The sequence below is a fragment of the Tachyglossus aculeatus genome, chromosome 9 (assembly GCF_015852505.1).
Source record: "Tachyglossus aculeatus isolate mTacAcu1 chromosome 9, mTacAcu1.pri, whole genome shotgun sequence".
Lineage (NCBI taxonomy): Eukaryota > Metazoa > Chordata > Mammalia > Monotremata > Tachyglossidae > Tachyglossus > Tachyglossus aculeatus.
In genome coordinates this window covers 44,800,020-44,815,827 of record NC_052074.1, presented here as the reverse complement: position 1 = coordinate 44,815,827, position 15,808 = coordinate 44,800,020, and the positions used below count along the sequence as shown (strand labels likewise).

Genomic DNA, 15,808 nt, shown 5'->3' with positions numbered 1-15,808 from the left:
CTGTAGTTAAGAGGCCCCTTGGCATCTCTAGTTGACCACAGAATCACCTAATCAACGTTTTCAAGTGAAATGTCTGAAAATATACATTTTCAGCACCTAGGAAATAATGCAAGGACTTCTTTCTAGTGTGAAGGCTCAGAAATGTTCATGTTTTTCCTTTTCATCTGAGCAGCAGGAACTCGAGACTAACATTAAAAGGCTGTGTGTGTGTTTTTAAGACACACTTAACTGAATTAACACAAAAAAATTAACACAAATTTCATTTTGATTTTTATCTTTAGCCAAGATAGTTTAGAAAGTACAATTTGAATCAGATGTATTATTGGTAAATGGGATTAAAATGTACTCTAAGAGCCTGGGAACAGTGATAAAACATATCAAATAGGTAAATTATTCCAATTTATACTAATGAAGGCAAATTAAATGAAATTACTGTAAGGCTGCTCATACTTCCCAAGTTTGGTCTGTCAGAAACTGCTGTGTGCTTGGGTTACTTGAAGTCTTTTATTGTGTAGTTATTTTAAACACCGCAGCCTCTCCCTTGACACCGTCCCTTTGAATTTTCTGATCTGTCAGAATACTGGGATGGGTTTTAGACAGACTTTATCAAGTACCATTTTCATATTCAGGTTGATACCATGCGATGGGATTTAATGAATTAAACAATGTTTGGTAAATTGTTCTCTTTTTAAATAAAAGTAATTCTCCAGGGCCATAAATCAATGAGAGTACCTAACCCATGAGTGTGTGTATCAAATATTCAGCCAGATTCTCCCAATGTTGTGTCTAGAGAATGGCTAAAGAGCAAATTACTCCTGCAAGGCTCAAACCTTAGCAAGCCAAATGATCAGTGTGTTTTCCCACCTCCTACTCTAACACCAGGATGAGGTCCATCCACTCTGAGGACCGAGCAGTCGAGGTGTGAAGATCACACAGGGGACTTAATATTTCAAATATTAATTTATGTGAGATTTCTATTAGCCACCCAAACAAACCTCCGAGGCTTGCTTGCTTTTCCCGTGTTACAGTGGAACATCTGGAACATAAAATAGTAAAGAATCTGCAAAAACGCTTGGGCAATTAAAGGGAAAGTCCTTGTGAGGACTCAACTGATTCATTCAATCGGATTTATTGAATACTTACTTTGTGCACTCACCACTTCCATTTCCATCTGAGTAACCTACACAAAAGCAACCTACCCAGCCAAAGAGTAAATCAAGCTCACTGAAGGCAGGGAATGTGTCTGTTTATTGTTATTTTGTATTCTCCCAAATGCTTAGTATAGTGCTGTTCACACAATAAGTTCTCAATAAATACAATGGATGGATTAGTGGGCACACCTATTGACCTGGACCACAAGCCCGACCGTAGCGTGAAACTGCAGGAGTGGGCTACCAGGAGCAAGAAATGTGTCTGTTTATTTCTATATTGGATTCTTCCAGGTGCTTTGTAATAATAATAATAATAATAATAATAATAATAATAATAACAATTATGGCATTTATCAAACAGTTACTATGTGCAAAGCACTGTTCTAAGCACTGGGGAGGTAACAACATGATCAGATTGTCCCACGGGGGGCTCACAGTCTTAATCCCCATTTTACAGATGAGGTGACTGAGGCACAGAGAAGTTAAGTGACTTACCCAAAGTCACACAGAGGAAAATTGGTGGAGCTGGGATTTGAACCCATGAACTCTGATGTCAAAGCCCATGCTCTTTTCCACTGAGCCACGCTGCTTCTCTTGTACAGTGCTCTGCACACAGTAAGTGATCAATAAATACAATTAAATGAGTGAATCTCCAAGGTCTTGGAAGAGATCAGTCAATCTTCCAACATCAACAATGGGCAGCAGGAAATAAGTACTTTGGAAAGGATATTTCTGCTCCCTTCCAGGGCACTTGGAAGATCAAGGAACATTTCATCTATTTAGGGCAATGAAATTCCAAAAACAGCTTCTTCTGGTGTTGCTCTTAACTGTGATACCCAACCTCTGAATGTTCTCACCTTAACTTTCCCTGACTTCCCTTCACCCTGACTTCTTTCTTTGTTTTCTTTCTTTAATGGTATCTGTTAAGTGCTTACTATGTGTCGGGCACTGTTCTAAACTCTGGGGTAGGTATAAGGTAATCTGATTGGTCACAGCCCCTGTCCCACTTGGGGCTCACAGTCTTAATCCACATTTTACAGATGAGGTAACTGAGACACAGAGAAGTGAAAGTGACTTGTCCAAGATCAAACAGCAGACAAGTCAGGGCAGAGTGGGCCATTCAACAGGAAAAAGAATCAGAATCTGGCAGCAGGAGTAGTATGTTTCTTACATTCTTTAAGCCTCGCGGTAGTAAATTCAATTAAGCTGAATGTTTGAGAGATGCACCAGAGGACACAGTTGGATTTTGTTTGACTGTTAGTGGGGAAAAAAAAGAAAAAAATTAGGTCTGTTTCTCGCATCAGTGTGCCAAATACTAGTTTTCTGATTTACTTCCACAGTCTTTAAGTGCACCATGCAGACTCACCGCAACTTTCCATTTCTGTAGCTCATGGTGTTACATGCTGTCTGGATTATGCCTCTCACCCCATCCCAGGTGCACAATTTTATCAGTACAAAGGCAGCTGACAAAGCATTTATTTGCTAGCCCTGAAAGTGTGCTGAAGAAAAGGAGAATGGTTTAGAGATATAATTCCAGGTGTACTGCCCATTTCTATTCACTGGGACTGATGTGAATTCAACCAAGCAGGGAAATCCCTTGCTGATGCCCTACACATTCAGGGAGAATTGATGCACATTTTATTGGAACCACCTCAGCCTATGTTTGTGAAATCAGTTTCTGAGGATTGGGGTTGAGTTTTCATGACTTATAAGGAATAGAGGAGAGGCAAACCCTCACATCTGATAATGAAACCTGAATGTCTTGGAAAGGGGAGAGGGAGGGGGATGAAGGTATACCAGAAGTAGCAGCAGGAGAAGAAGCACGGCTTAGTGGATAAAGCACTTGCCTGGAGTCTTATGTTCCCTATCGAAGGCACATCTCTTCCAAGAAGTCTTTTCTAACTGAGACCTCATTACATCTTTTCCCTCTCTCCTCTGTGTTACCCTGACTTACTCCCTTTATTTATCCTCCACTCCTCCCCAGTCCCACAGAACATAAGTACATATCTATAATTCATTTATTTATATTAATGTGTCTCCTCCCCAGACTGTAAGCTTGTTATGGGTGGGGAATGTATCTGTTATATCATTGCATTGTACTCTCCCAAGTACTTAGTACAGTGTCCTGCACTCCGTAAGCACTTAATAAATCAGATTGATGATTGGCAGAAAGACCTGGGTTCTAATACTGGCTCCACTATATGTCTGTTGTGTGACCTCGGGCAAGTCACTTCACATCTCTTTGCCTTAGTTCCCTCATCTGTAAAATAGGGATTAACATTGCAAGTCCTATGTGGGTTAGGGACTGTGTCCACTGATTAGCCCATATCTACCCCAGCACTTAGTACAAGTCCTGGCATATAGTAAGCGCTTAACAAATACCATAAAAAGGTAGTAGACTAGGCTGCTGGAGAAGCCCTGCCCTGGGTTTCTGTGGGGACAAGGAGCAGAAAGGTGGGATACGCTCAGTCTTGAGGACTTCTTCGCCTCTCCCCTAAGTGGACAGAGGCCTGGACCAAGTCAGGGGGTGATGGCCAATTGGCCTTCTATTCTCAACCTACGGCCAACTCATTCCCGAGGTCTTCTGCCACCTCTCTGAGAAAGCAACAGGTTGAACCTCCTAGAATGCAAGATCATTGTGAGCGGGGAATGTGTCTGTTGTATTGTTATATTGTGCTCTCCCAAACGCTTAGTGCTCAGTAAACACAATTGATTGACTGGACAGAACCTCCAGAGGTGCATGCGAGGCACTCTGTAGCCAAGCAGCATCCTTGCTGTGTTCCTGGAAGAGATTCCTATGTAATGGTATTTGCTATGCACTTAACACTGTAATAGGCACTGGGATCTCTAGCTACTATACAATCAAACCAGGCACAGTCCCTGGACCCCATGGGACTCACAGTCTAAGTAGGAGGAAGAACAGGTATTGAATGCTAAATTTAGAATTCAGGAAACTAAGGCACAGAGAAGTCAAGTGACTTGCCCAAGGTCATCCAGCAGGCAAGTGTCAGAGCCAGGATTAGTACCCAGGTCCTCTGACTGTCAGGCTCGGACTGTTTCCACTAGGCCAAGCCGCTTCCCCATATGTGGGGGTTACTGAATTTGAGAGAGAGAGAGAGAGAGAGAGAGAGAGAGAGAGAGAGAGAGAGAGAGAGAGAGAGAGAAAGCCATGAAAATACAAAAACATATCGCCAACAAGATTCGAACAATTAAAATTTCAAAATGCAACTTGCAAGGGATAATTTTCTGGCTTTCTACTCTTGGGAAATAATAGAGCCAACTGTGGGAGGGAAAACCAAAACCAAAACCAAAACCAGAAATAAATAAGGGGTTTTAGTCCAATTCTCCATCTGGGGCCCTGGCATTCTGCTTCCACAATCTGGGATGATTTCACCAGTACCAATAATAATGTCAGAAGAAAGGGTGCATGCAATATTTACCCCTAACAAAAATAGAACCTTTGAAGCATATTTCAGGATTTAACCTCCTTTTCTGGTTGGTGTTTTTCCAGTCTAAAACAATAAGATCCCAGATTGTCCTTTAGAAAGCTTTGAGAGGCTTTCAGGACTCCAGCTGCTTTCAATCAATACATCGGTGGAAATATGACCAGAAAACTCTCTTTCCCAGAGAATGAAAGAAAGCCAACTCATCTTTCTGCAACAGCCAGCATTTCAGATCACTGTGCATGTATATGATCCAAATCATAGTTTTAAAGCTCTCAAGCTTTACCTGACACCAAGTATAAAGGTTTCTCTCGGCATCTTGGGCTGCTCTGGTAAGATTGGATTTTGCTTATAGCATTTCATTTCAAAGGATTTGCTACTGCCAACAGATTTGCTGAACCTGAAACAACCCAATTACCAATTACTGCCACTGGTTTTGAGGCCATGTGGGGTTTTGAAAACCAATGGTGCTTTCACATCTGCATGCTGGAAAAGTTAACCTGAAAGCAAACTGGGGGAAAGAAAATACAGCGTGGATCAGTGGAAAGAGCCTGGGCTTGGGAGTCAGAGGTCACGAGTTCTAATCCCGGCTCCGCCACTTGTCAGCTGTGTAACTTTGGTCAAGTCACTTCACTTCTCTGGGCCTCAGTTACCTCTAAAATGGGGATTGTGAGCCCCATGTGGGACAACCTGATCACCTTGTATCCCCCCAGCGCTTAGAACAGTGCTTTGCACATAGTAAGCGCTAAACAAATACCATTATTATTATTTCCTACCGGTCACGGAATCCAATGTACAGATAAAGTTTCATGACTGAAACCCTCTTTTGATAGGACTAAATAGCAGCCACAGCTAGTCATTCAAGCTAGTCATTCACAGACATCTGAAAGTAGTTGTCACTGTCAACCAAGCAACCAATCAATTAATCAATCTCCCATTCCCTCGTCAGTAATGTATTTTAATGTCTGTCCCCCTCGCTAGATTGTGAGCTCCTTGTGGACAAGGAAGCCTACTGTACTGCTCTCTCCCAATCGCCTAGCAAAGTGATCAACACATGGTTAAATGTTCAATAAATACCATTGATCTATTGATTGATCCACTATCTCTGACAGTGGCATCAAAGGATGCTTGGAGAAATCTTGTGCTCTTCCACTTGTCTCCTGTGTGACCTTGGACAAGTCACTTAACTTCTCTGGGCCTCAGTAACCTCATCTGTAAAATGGGTATCAAGACTGTGAGCCCCATGTGGGATAACCTGATTACCTTGTATCCCCCCCAGTGCTTAGAACAGTGTTTAGCACATAGTAAGTGCTTCACAAATGCCATCATTACCATTATTGTGATAGTGAGCCCTTTGATGATGATCAGGGGTGTTTATTACATGCTTGCTGCATGCAGAGCACTGTACTAAGCATTAGGGAAACTAGGATACAATAGGGTAAGTAGGCAAGTCCCTGCCCTAAAGGCACTTACTATTTTGGGGAACGACCTCATAATTATCCCATTATCATCTAGCACCAGACATTTCCCTTTGAAAATGATCTCTTGACCAATTATCTCAGAATCTTTTTTAGCTCTTTTCGATTGTTCTAACTTTCCCATTTGTGTCCCATTATAGACAGTATGATTTTTCCTAATCCCCTCAATAATCTACTAGCATTTTGGCCTGCATAAATGAGAACAAGCATGAACTAGTGGAAAGATCAGGAGCCTGGGAGTCAGGGGACCTGGGTTCTAAACCCAGCTGAGCCACAAACCTGCTGTGTGACCTTGAAAAAGTCACTTAACTTCTCTGTGCCTCAGCTTCTTCATCTGTGAAATAGGGATTAAATTGTCCTCCCTTGTACCTAGACAGTGACCCCCAGGTGGAACAGAGACCAAGTCCAATCTGATTATCTTGTATCTACCCCAGTGCTTAGTACAATGCCTGGCACACAGTAAAGGCTTAATAATAATAATTAATAATTATGGTATTTGTTAATAATAATAATAATGGCATTTATTAAGTGCTTACTATGTGCAAAGCACTGTTCTAAGCGCTGGGGCAGTTACAAGGTGATCAGGTTGTCCCTTAGGGGGCTCACAGTCTTAATCCCCATTTTACAGATGAGGTAAATGAGGCACAGAGAAGTTAAGTGACTTGCCCAAAGTCACACAGCTGACAATTGGTGGAGCCGGGGTTTGAACCCATGACCACTAACTCCAAAGCCCGTGCTCTTTCCATTGAGCCACGCTGCTTCTCTACACATTCTCTGTTAAGTGTTACTATGCCAGGCACTGCACTAAGCACTGTCTTCACAAGTATCATTGAAAAAAAAATCCCGAGGGAACAAATTCCTTATGTTAACTCCCGCTGAATAAAGAGTTTCCTTTGAAGCTATTTCCTTCAAGCTTCAGCTGGTGCCCCCAGATCTCTAGTATTCTGGGATATTGGGATTCAGCCCATCCTTACCCATCTGGTCTTGTTCAAACTAAAACGTTTTTCTCCTTTACTCCTTCCATGGGGAGCCCACCTACCCAGCCTATTAACACCTGCCAACTTGTCGATGTGGAACATTTCCAGCAGGACCCGACTGAAGTTGTCCCTACTAGACTTGCGTTTCTGAGATTTTCTGTCATCCTCCTCTTCCTCCTCTTCCACGGTCATTCCCACTGTGTTTTAGCCCCTCTGGCTACCGTGGCAATGGTTAGAGTGTCTGGTTGGAGCGTATCTTTGGGCCTAGCAGTTCACAGAGATTCCCTGTTCCGATGGTTCACCCTGGAACCGACACCAACAGCTGGTCACAAGGATGCCGACATTTTCATCTTCTCCTCCTGGGCACTTTTTTCCATTCTTCCAAATATCCACTTGGATTTAAATAAGTCTGTTTTATAAGAACAATAACTCACAGGACGATGTTTATAGTAACGTGAAAACCATGCTTTTCAGGGCATATGAACACTCCCCGCTGAGCAACAGAATGTAATTAGTTCCAGACACCATGTCCTCTTTTTCATCCTTTAAGTGTTAGATTTGTCATTTTACAACCTACCCTGCATTTTAGGAAATGCTCTTGCCAGGCGAACAGCTCTGCCTTTTCTTCCATTTGGTGGCAAATAAGGAGGATATTAATATTTTTGAGAGAAACATTTGGTCCTTAAAAAATACATAGTAGTAGGCCTGTACAATATTTATAGGCTTATGTGCAGTATCAACTGTGACAACATGGCATGGGATTGCACTTGGCACTTCCAATTCTTTACTTGTAGCATGCTTCATATTTGCTGTTTTATCGTATTACTCATTCCATTTGAATTCAAGAAGTAACGTCGAAAAAAATGAAAAGGTTACATAAATGTCACTGCTTCACAGTGAATTTTATACAGCCTTGATAAACTCCACTCTGTGAATATCTGGGATGGGCTTCCACAGTGGGGAGATATGTACACAGCTATGCGTGAAATCAGATTACAGACGGTAGTTTCTGACAAGAAAAGGACTGAAAATGGATGAACTTCATCCCTTTGCTCATCAGACATTTACATACCCTTTGCTGTAATTCTTCTCCTTGGGCTGGGCTACCCCTAGGGGGGTGAAAATGGAAACTGACCCAATCCCCTGCCTTTCCTAGGAAATTCCACTGTATCTAAAGCCAAGAGGGAGGGAATTGTAATTCCAGCATTTCCATTGCACCAAACCACCATCCATTGATTCACAGCCACACAGTGCAGCCCTCAGGTTTCTCCAAATATGATTGACTTTGAGGTCACCCTGGAGCTCTAAGGTTGACTCCTGCAGCGGCTTAATATTTGCTTTGCCTTGTTATGGGAAAGACAAGTGGCATTTGAGGGTGGCTAAAAGTGGAAAGGGAGAAGGCTAGGTACACAGGGGCCAAGTTTGGGAACCTAATTACCCTTCTTCCCATCTCAAGATTTGAAAAACTACATTATGTGCGAGGCACCTGTAACCCACTTGTAAATACTTCACCTGCACCTAGCTCTCCAGAAACCACAGAACTGGGTTCAGATGTTCTCATCTTCCTTTTGTCCTCTTTCCATAGGTGATTTCCTAAACAAAGCTAAGGGCAACTATGTGTACTTAGTTGTGTAATAATAATGATGGCATTTGTTAAGCGCTTACTATGTGTCAAGCATTGTTTTATGTATTGACATGTGTGTGTACTTTCAAGCACTTTCTTCTATTTCTCTAATAGAAAAGAACCAGCCAGAGAGAAGGGAGGAAGCAGGGGAGAATATCTGGTGATGGGAAAGTGACAGGAGGATCAATGGTGAGAACCTAACTTCTCCGTGGAAGGTACCTGAATGATAACCATTGGAACTGGTCTGTCAGACGATCTTTACCAGCTGACTTTTTTTTTAAATGGTATTTATTAAGCACTTACTTAATGCCAGGCACTGTACTAAGTCTTATGTTAGATACAGGATTATCAGGCTGGAACTCCCCTGTCCCACATGGGGCTCACCATCTTTAATCCCCATTGTAAAAGATATGTACAAGAACGGTGTGAAAAAGATTAATCTGTTAAAAAATAAAAGGTTTATGCATTGGGTTTCTCCTCCCCGAGAAATCTGATAGCAGTACCTGGGGATATAATGTAGAAGAAGTCTTTAAACTCATCCATCCAGACTTCAGCCAGCCTCCGGTTGTTCTTGTTAATGACGTGCCCGGTTCCTCCGGGGAAGGTGTAGGGTGTTGCCTTTCGAAAAACATGTCCGACGTGAGAGCAGGTCACAATCTCCAGGGATCCTCCACACTGCCAAATCTAAAATTGAAGGGGAACACACCCTCTATGAATTATGTAGTAACTGGACTAATGACAGTGTTTATTTCATCTTTATTTGTACCCTTCATTCATATAATAATAATAATGACGATGGTATTTGTTGAGTGCTTAATATGTCCCAAGCACTGTTCAAAGCACTGGCATGATACAAGGTTATCTGGTTGTCCCACATGGGGTTCACAGTCTTAACCCCCATATTACAAATGAGGTAACTGAGGCACAGAGGAGTTAAGTGACTTTGAGAAGCAACATGCCTAGTGCATACAGCATGAGCCTGAGTCAGAAGGACCTGGGTTCTAATCCCAGCTCTGACACTTGTCTGCTGTGTGCCTTTGGGCACGTCACTTAACTTCTCTGTGACTCAGTTATCTCATCTGCAAAATGGGGACTAAGAATGTGAGCCACATGTGGTATGGGACTGTGTCCAACTTGATTAGCCCGTATCTATCCCCAGCGCTTAGAACAGTGCTTGACACATAGTAAACTCTTAACAAATGCCATCATCATCATTATTATTATCCCACCCTTAGCACCAAAGCTCTTATGGACATCTTAAGCACTTAGTACAGTGCTCTGCACACAGTAAGCACTCAATAAATATGATTGATTGATTGATTGATCTGTCATTTATTTTAATGTCCATCTCCCCATCTAGATTGAAAACTCCTTGTGGGTAGGGAAACTCTGTTATATTGTACTCTCTCAAATGCCTAGTATGGTGCTCTGCACACAGTAAGTGCTAAAGATGACTGATTGAATGATTGAATTAGCTCCTACTGGGTGCAAAGCACTGTACTAAGTGCTGGGGCCAAAAAAAAATGGATGAGAATTTTGAAAGGTCTTTACCCCACAGGAGGCTCATAATCTAGGAAAAAGGGGAAAGATGGGTCTAGTGAAGGACAGAAATGTAAAGGTGAAATAATTAAAACATCAAAACACCATAAAAGATGAGGACAGTGAAAAATGAGATAAGACCAGTAGGGTGATCCGGCTAGAGGAGCAAAGTTCCAAATTCTCTGTGTCTCAGGGTCCAACATTCAAATTTCAATGGGATGAAGATGGAGGGGAGAAGCCTAAATAAAGGGGATCTGAAATTTTGACTCATTTTTTGCCAAAGGCTCAGAAAATATAAAGATACACAGGGGCTGAGCTAAAACATTATCTGCAGCAGATTAATGAACCTGCTTAATTTTGAGCAGGATACTGAATTTTCAATGGCTAGTTTTCTTCTAGTTTGTACAATTTAGTAATAAGAAAGAATGTTTTGGCTTTCCCAACTTTCTGATTTCTTCATTTCAGCCTTTTCCATTTCAAGAATTTTTGCATTTCAAGCTTACAACCTGAATATTATTTTCCATTAAGCGACTCTGCACCTTGTCCAAAAGAACAGAATCGTCAGCCTTGTGTCTATCATTATCAGGGCATGGACCAGAGATGGTGTTGGCAGAATTCTGCCCATGTGTGTAAGAGCACCTTAAAACATAATAAATGTTGCATTATTAAGTGCTTACTATGTGCCAAGCAATGTACTAAGTGATGGGGTAGATACAAGGTAATCAGATCAGACCACAGTCTTGGTCTCGCTTGGGACAGCGAATGTGCCTGTTTATTGTTGCATTGTGCTCTCCAAAGCACAGAGTACAGTTCTCTGCTCATAGTAATCATTCAATAAATCTGACTGAATGAATGAATGGGACTCACCGTCTAAAAGGGAGGGGTAAGGGGCATTTCATCCCCATTTTACAGATGAGGACACTGAGGCACAGAGAAATTAAGCAGCTTGCCCAAGGTCACAAAGCAAGGAAGTTGTGACTAAAGTACAATGATAATAATAATAATAATAATGATATTTGTTAAGTGCTTACTAAGTGCCAAGCACTGCTCTAAGCACTGGAGTAGATATAAATTAATCAGGTTGGAAATAGTCCCTGTCCCACGTGGGGCTCACAGTCTTTAATCCCCATTTTGCTGATGAGGTAATTGAGGCCCAGAGAAGTTAAGTGACTTGCCTACCATCACACAGCACACAGGTGGCAGAACCAGGATTAGAACCTAAATCCTTCTGACTCTCAGGTCATGCTCTATCCACTAAGCTATGCTCCATCAGCAGTCCTTTCCATACAGATTGTCCCCTCCTATGTGGCTGGATTTTCTTTTTCTTTGCAGTCATTATGCTGTTTTCAATTCCTCCCCTTAATGTCACAATCTTCTCCAAGCTTGTCTTAGAAGACAGCAGTCCCTCCCCTGACCCCCACACCCTGTGGCTGATCTATCTGCCACTGTTTTCTTGCAATAGACTGCTACTGTTTTGCATTATTTGAGGCTGTGCTTCACTGTGTCTTTAAAATCTTGATTTTGCCCTCCCTGCAGGAGGTCACCCCATTGTGGAATACCCTTCAGACTGCTGATTGGCTTTCCTGCTGTCTTTGGAGACATTGGATGTCACAAGCAACAACTACCCTCAGCGTCATGGAAATCCATTTAGAACAGTGTTTGGCACGTAGGAAGCGGTTAATAAATACCATCATCATCGTCATCATTCAGCCCTGCAATACATATGTACATATCTGTCATTTATTTGTTTCTATTAATGTCCATCTCTCCCTCTGGACTGTGAGCTCATTGTGGGCAGGGAATGTGTCTACCAACACTGTTATATTGTCACCTCTCAAGCACTTAGTCCAGTGCTCTGCACAGAATAAGTGCTCAATAAATACAATTGATTGATTGATTAACAAGTGCATGGTCTGATCCTCAATTAACCTGCAGCTTTGAGCTGCCGAGACCAGCTCATACAAATATGGCCAACAGTACCCACACACTCACTCTTCTTTTAAAAAAAATCTTGCTATGTGCCAGGCCCTATACTAAGCACTGGGGTAGATATAAGATCACTGATCAGATCCAGACCCTGTTCCACATAGGATTCACAGTCTTAATCCCTATTTTAGAGATGAGGTAACTGAGGCACAAAGAAGTTAAATGACTTGCCCAAGGTCACATAGCAGAGAAGTGGCAGAGCTGGGATTAGAACCTATGTCCTCTTACTCCCAGGCCAGTGCTCTTTCCACTAGGGCATGCTGCTTCCCAAAGAGAGAAACAGAATGGCTATCTGGGGAGAGGGTTCCTTTGGGGATGGATCAGGGATAGAGACAGGTAGAGGATCAGGTTTGGAGTGAGGGTATTAAAGTGCAGACTCCAGGTCTTTCCCCCCATTTATATCCTTAGACTGTGAGCCCCTTGAGCCCTACCTGAGTATTCTGAGTATCCCAATGCTTAGAACAGTGCTTGGCACATAGCAGGCGCTTAACAAATACCATCATTTTCATTCTTTCCCAGTACGTCGTACAATTCTCTGATCACACCAGAATATAGTACAGTTCTCTGTTCACATTAAGCACTTAAATATCATTCCTACAACAACTTCTGCTACGATACATTAAGGTGTGCCAAACTCAGGGAAGCAAATGTTCAGCTGCCCTCTTCAATTGTGAAGGCATGAATTTCACCCACATCCAGCAATTCAGGTCAGCTTTTGGAGCAGGATGGGAGTCATCCAGGAGTGGACAGTCCAAGATTGACCTGTCTTCACCCCGCCAAACTCCAGATTCAGGCCTGAGCCCTCTCTCCTCCTCTTCCTCCTCTGGACTCTGATGGTGAGTATGACAACATACTCCTCTTCTCCCACCTAGTTCTGGGCCCAACCAGTTGGGGACTGTAACGTCTCCAGAATGCTCCAGGGCCAGATTCTTGTGGGCAGGGAACATGTCTACTGACATTGTTGCCCTCTACTCTCCCAAGCACTTAAGTATAGTGCTCTGCACACACACAGAAAGTGCTTAATAATTGCAACTGATTGATTTATTCACCCAAATCCACAAATTGGTCAAATTTCCCGGTCTTCAATCCCTGCCTCCTGACCAAGTCTGCCGCAGTCTGAGTCCCTCCTGAATACATGTTGGCACCCATGTCTACATTAGATGTATACACACACAGATATACATACACACAAACTGAAGAACTCACATTTCCAACATATGCTCTATGGTATCATAGCAAATCTCATTCTTTGAGAAAACTAGTATGGAAATGCTGGGTCTTTATCCTTCTGATTACATCTTCAAATACTGAGATCAGCCTCCCGTCTCTCCTCATTTTCAGATCTAATCATTCTCTATCAAATTTCTTCCACATCCACTTTGTCAACACCACACCACTTCTTTGAGTTGGTATTTTTCCTCTTTTTTCTTAAATTAAACAGTGGTTGGCAGATTTCCCTGATTACTCCCATTGTATAATCCCTTTGAAATGCTACTGTTCTGTAAAGCAATCGAGCCATGTGAACAAAACCCAGTCAATACCATGGGCTTTTTATGTCTCAAAATATAGACTTTGTATTAAGAAGCCCAATTATTTCCTTTACTTTTTTTGTACTATATTCGTTGCCTATAGCTTTGGGAAAATGTTATGTGTACTTGTCCCTAGAACCTATGGAACAGTATGAAATCTTGCCGAAAAGTGAGTTAAATGTATTTTTCTGGTTCTGGTACTGTGACCTGTAAACAATATATTGACTTATTAGGTGGAGGCAAGCCTAGCAACAGTTTGTAGGAAGTTACCCAAACTTCTCGCTTCTTTCCAATACTAATAACACTGGCTTAAGTTCTCTAGAGAACATTAGGAGGATTAAGGATGCGTGCTTTTTGCTGTAAATGGGCCCAGAAAATCAGAAGTCATGCTGAGGATGTGGAGACAAGGTATTTATTCTTCCAGGAGACTGTGCCCTTGTTCCCTGACTCCTGATGGGTTCATAGTCTGGGCAAGGAACAGTTTCTGTTAGACAACTGGGGATGATGGATAGAAGAGTGGTAAGAAAACTGCAAAAACTGCACCTATGACATCAGATTATAAGATTCTTGAGGGAAGGGATCACAACTCCCAACTGTCTTGTAAACTCCCAAGTATTTAGTACAGTGCTCTGCCCCAGGTGAGTGCTCAGTAAACACTGACTGACATTGTATTGTACTCTCCCAAATGCTTATTACAGTGCTCTGCACACAGGAAGCTCTCAATAAATACCACTGATTGACCACTTGCCAGCCTGCTTTTGAGGATGTGAGAAGGGCCTTCGCAAAGAGGACCAATAGCCCTGGAGCCAGTTGCCTGGGGATGGCCATTAGGAAGAGAGAATCTTTGGAAACAGATTTCACAGAAGACAATTTCTAGGAGGCAAGAAAAATAGTCCTTTTTCAGGATCACTCCTGCTTAAGCCTCATATTTGAAGAAATCAGGGAAAAGTCAGAATGTCTTAGACACTATGAGGGTTTAAAAAAATTGGTGAATGCAAAATAATTGGAAAACTTTAGTACGTTTCAAGGTGAATATAAAATGAGTACACTTTGCATTGAATTCAAATCAGTCCAGATAGCCTGATATCCTAGCTACACCAACAGTGGCTTGGTGGAAACAGCACGGGCTTGGGTGTCAGAGCACGTGGGTTCTAGTACCGGCTCCACCACTTGTCTGCTGTGTGACCTTGGGCAAGTCACTTAACTTCTCTGTGCCTCAGTTACCTCATCTGTAAACTGGGGATTAAGCCCCACATGGGATAACCTGATTACCTTGTATTTACCCCAACGCTTAGAACAGTGCTTGGCACATAAGTGCTTAATAAATACCATAATTATTAATTGTTATTATTATCATAATTATGGGATCTTACAAATATTTATTATGTCACAACACTGCTCTGGGCACTGGGGCAGATACAAGATAATCCTTTGCTGCCCATTCCAGGATAGAACCTGGATTGAGTGGGCTACTGGTCTGAGCCAGGATGGCATGCACTAGGTTTATGTGTTCTTTGGTGCCTTCTGCAAGATGGAGGAGGGACAAATGACCTGAACAACTTATGAGACCACCCTTGCTACCCATGCCAACCCAAATGAGTAGCAGTGTAGCCTAGGGGATACAGCACAGGCCTGGAAGTTGGAAGGACCTGCGTTCTTATTCCAACTCTGCCACTGTCCACCATGTGTGACCTTGGGCAAGTCACTTCAATTCTCTAGGCCTTGGTTACCTCATCTATAAAATGGGGATTAAGACTGTGAGCCCCATATGGGACTGGGACCGTTTCCAAATTGACTAGCTTGTATCTACCCAGCACTTAATACAGTGAATGGAAAAAAACTGCTCTGTGAAAAAAATCCAAATCCTGTTTTAAACACGAGTATGGTATTTCTCTCCATTCCCAACCACTGATTTTTGACCACTTTGAGTGATGACAGTGGAAACAATAGTGAACGTTTCTTGAGGTGGAGGTGGGTTTGCCCAGGCGAAGATGCCAATGGAAGATAATGGAATGGCTTTTGCTCATTTGTAAGTGGCAGGAGTGTAGGGGAGGTCACGGCTCAATCTTATCCTTCTTTAT

General features: G+C 42.4%; 1 protein-coding gene across 1 annotated transcript in view; it reads right to left on the bottom strand.

Annotated features, from left to right (window-relative positions):
- GALNT13 (polypeptide N-acetylgalactosaminyltransferase 13) overlaps positions 1–15,808 on the bottom strand; it is a 299,621-nt gene that overhangs the window by 74,852 nt on the left and 208,961 nt on the right. The window contains exon 8 of the mRNA XM_038751351.1: positions 9,177–9,357. Within this exon, the coding sequence (XP_038607279.1) occupies positions 9,177–9,357 (181 nt within the window). The remainder of the gene's footprint in view (positions 1–9,176; positions 9,358–15,808) is intronic.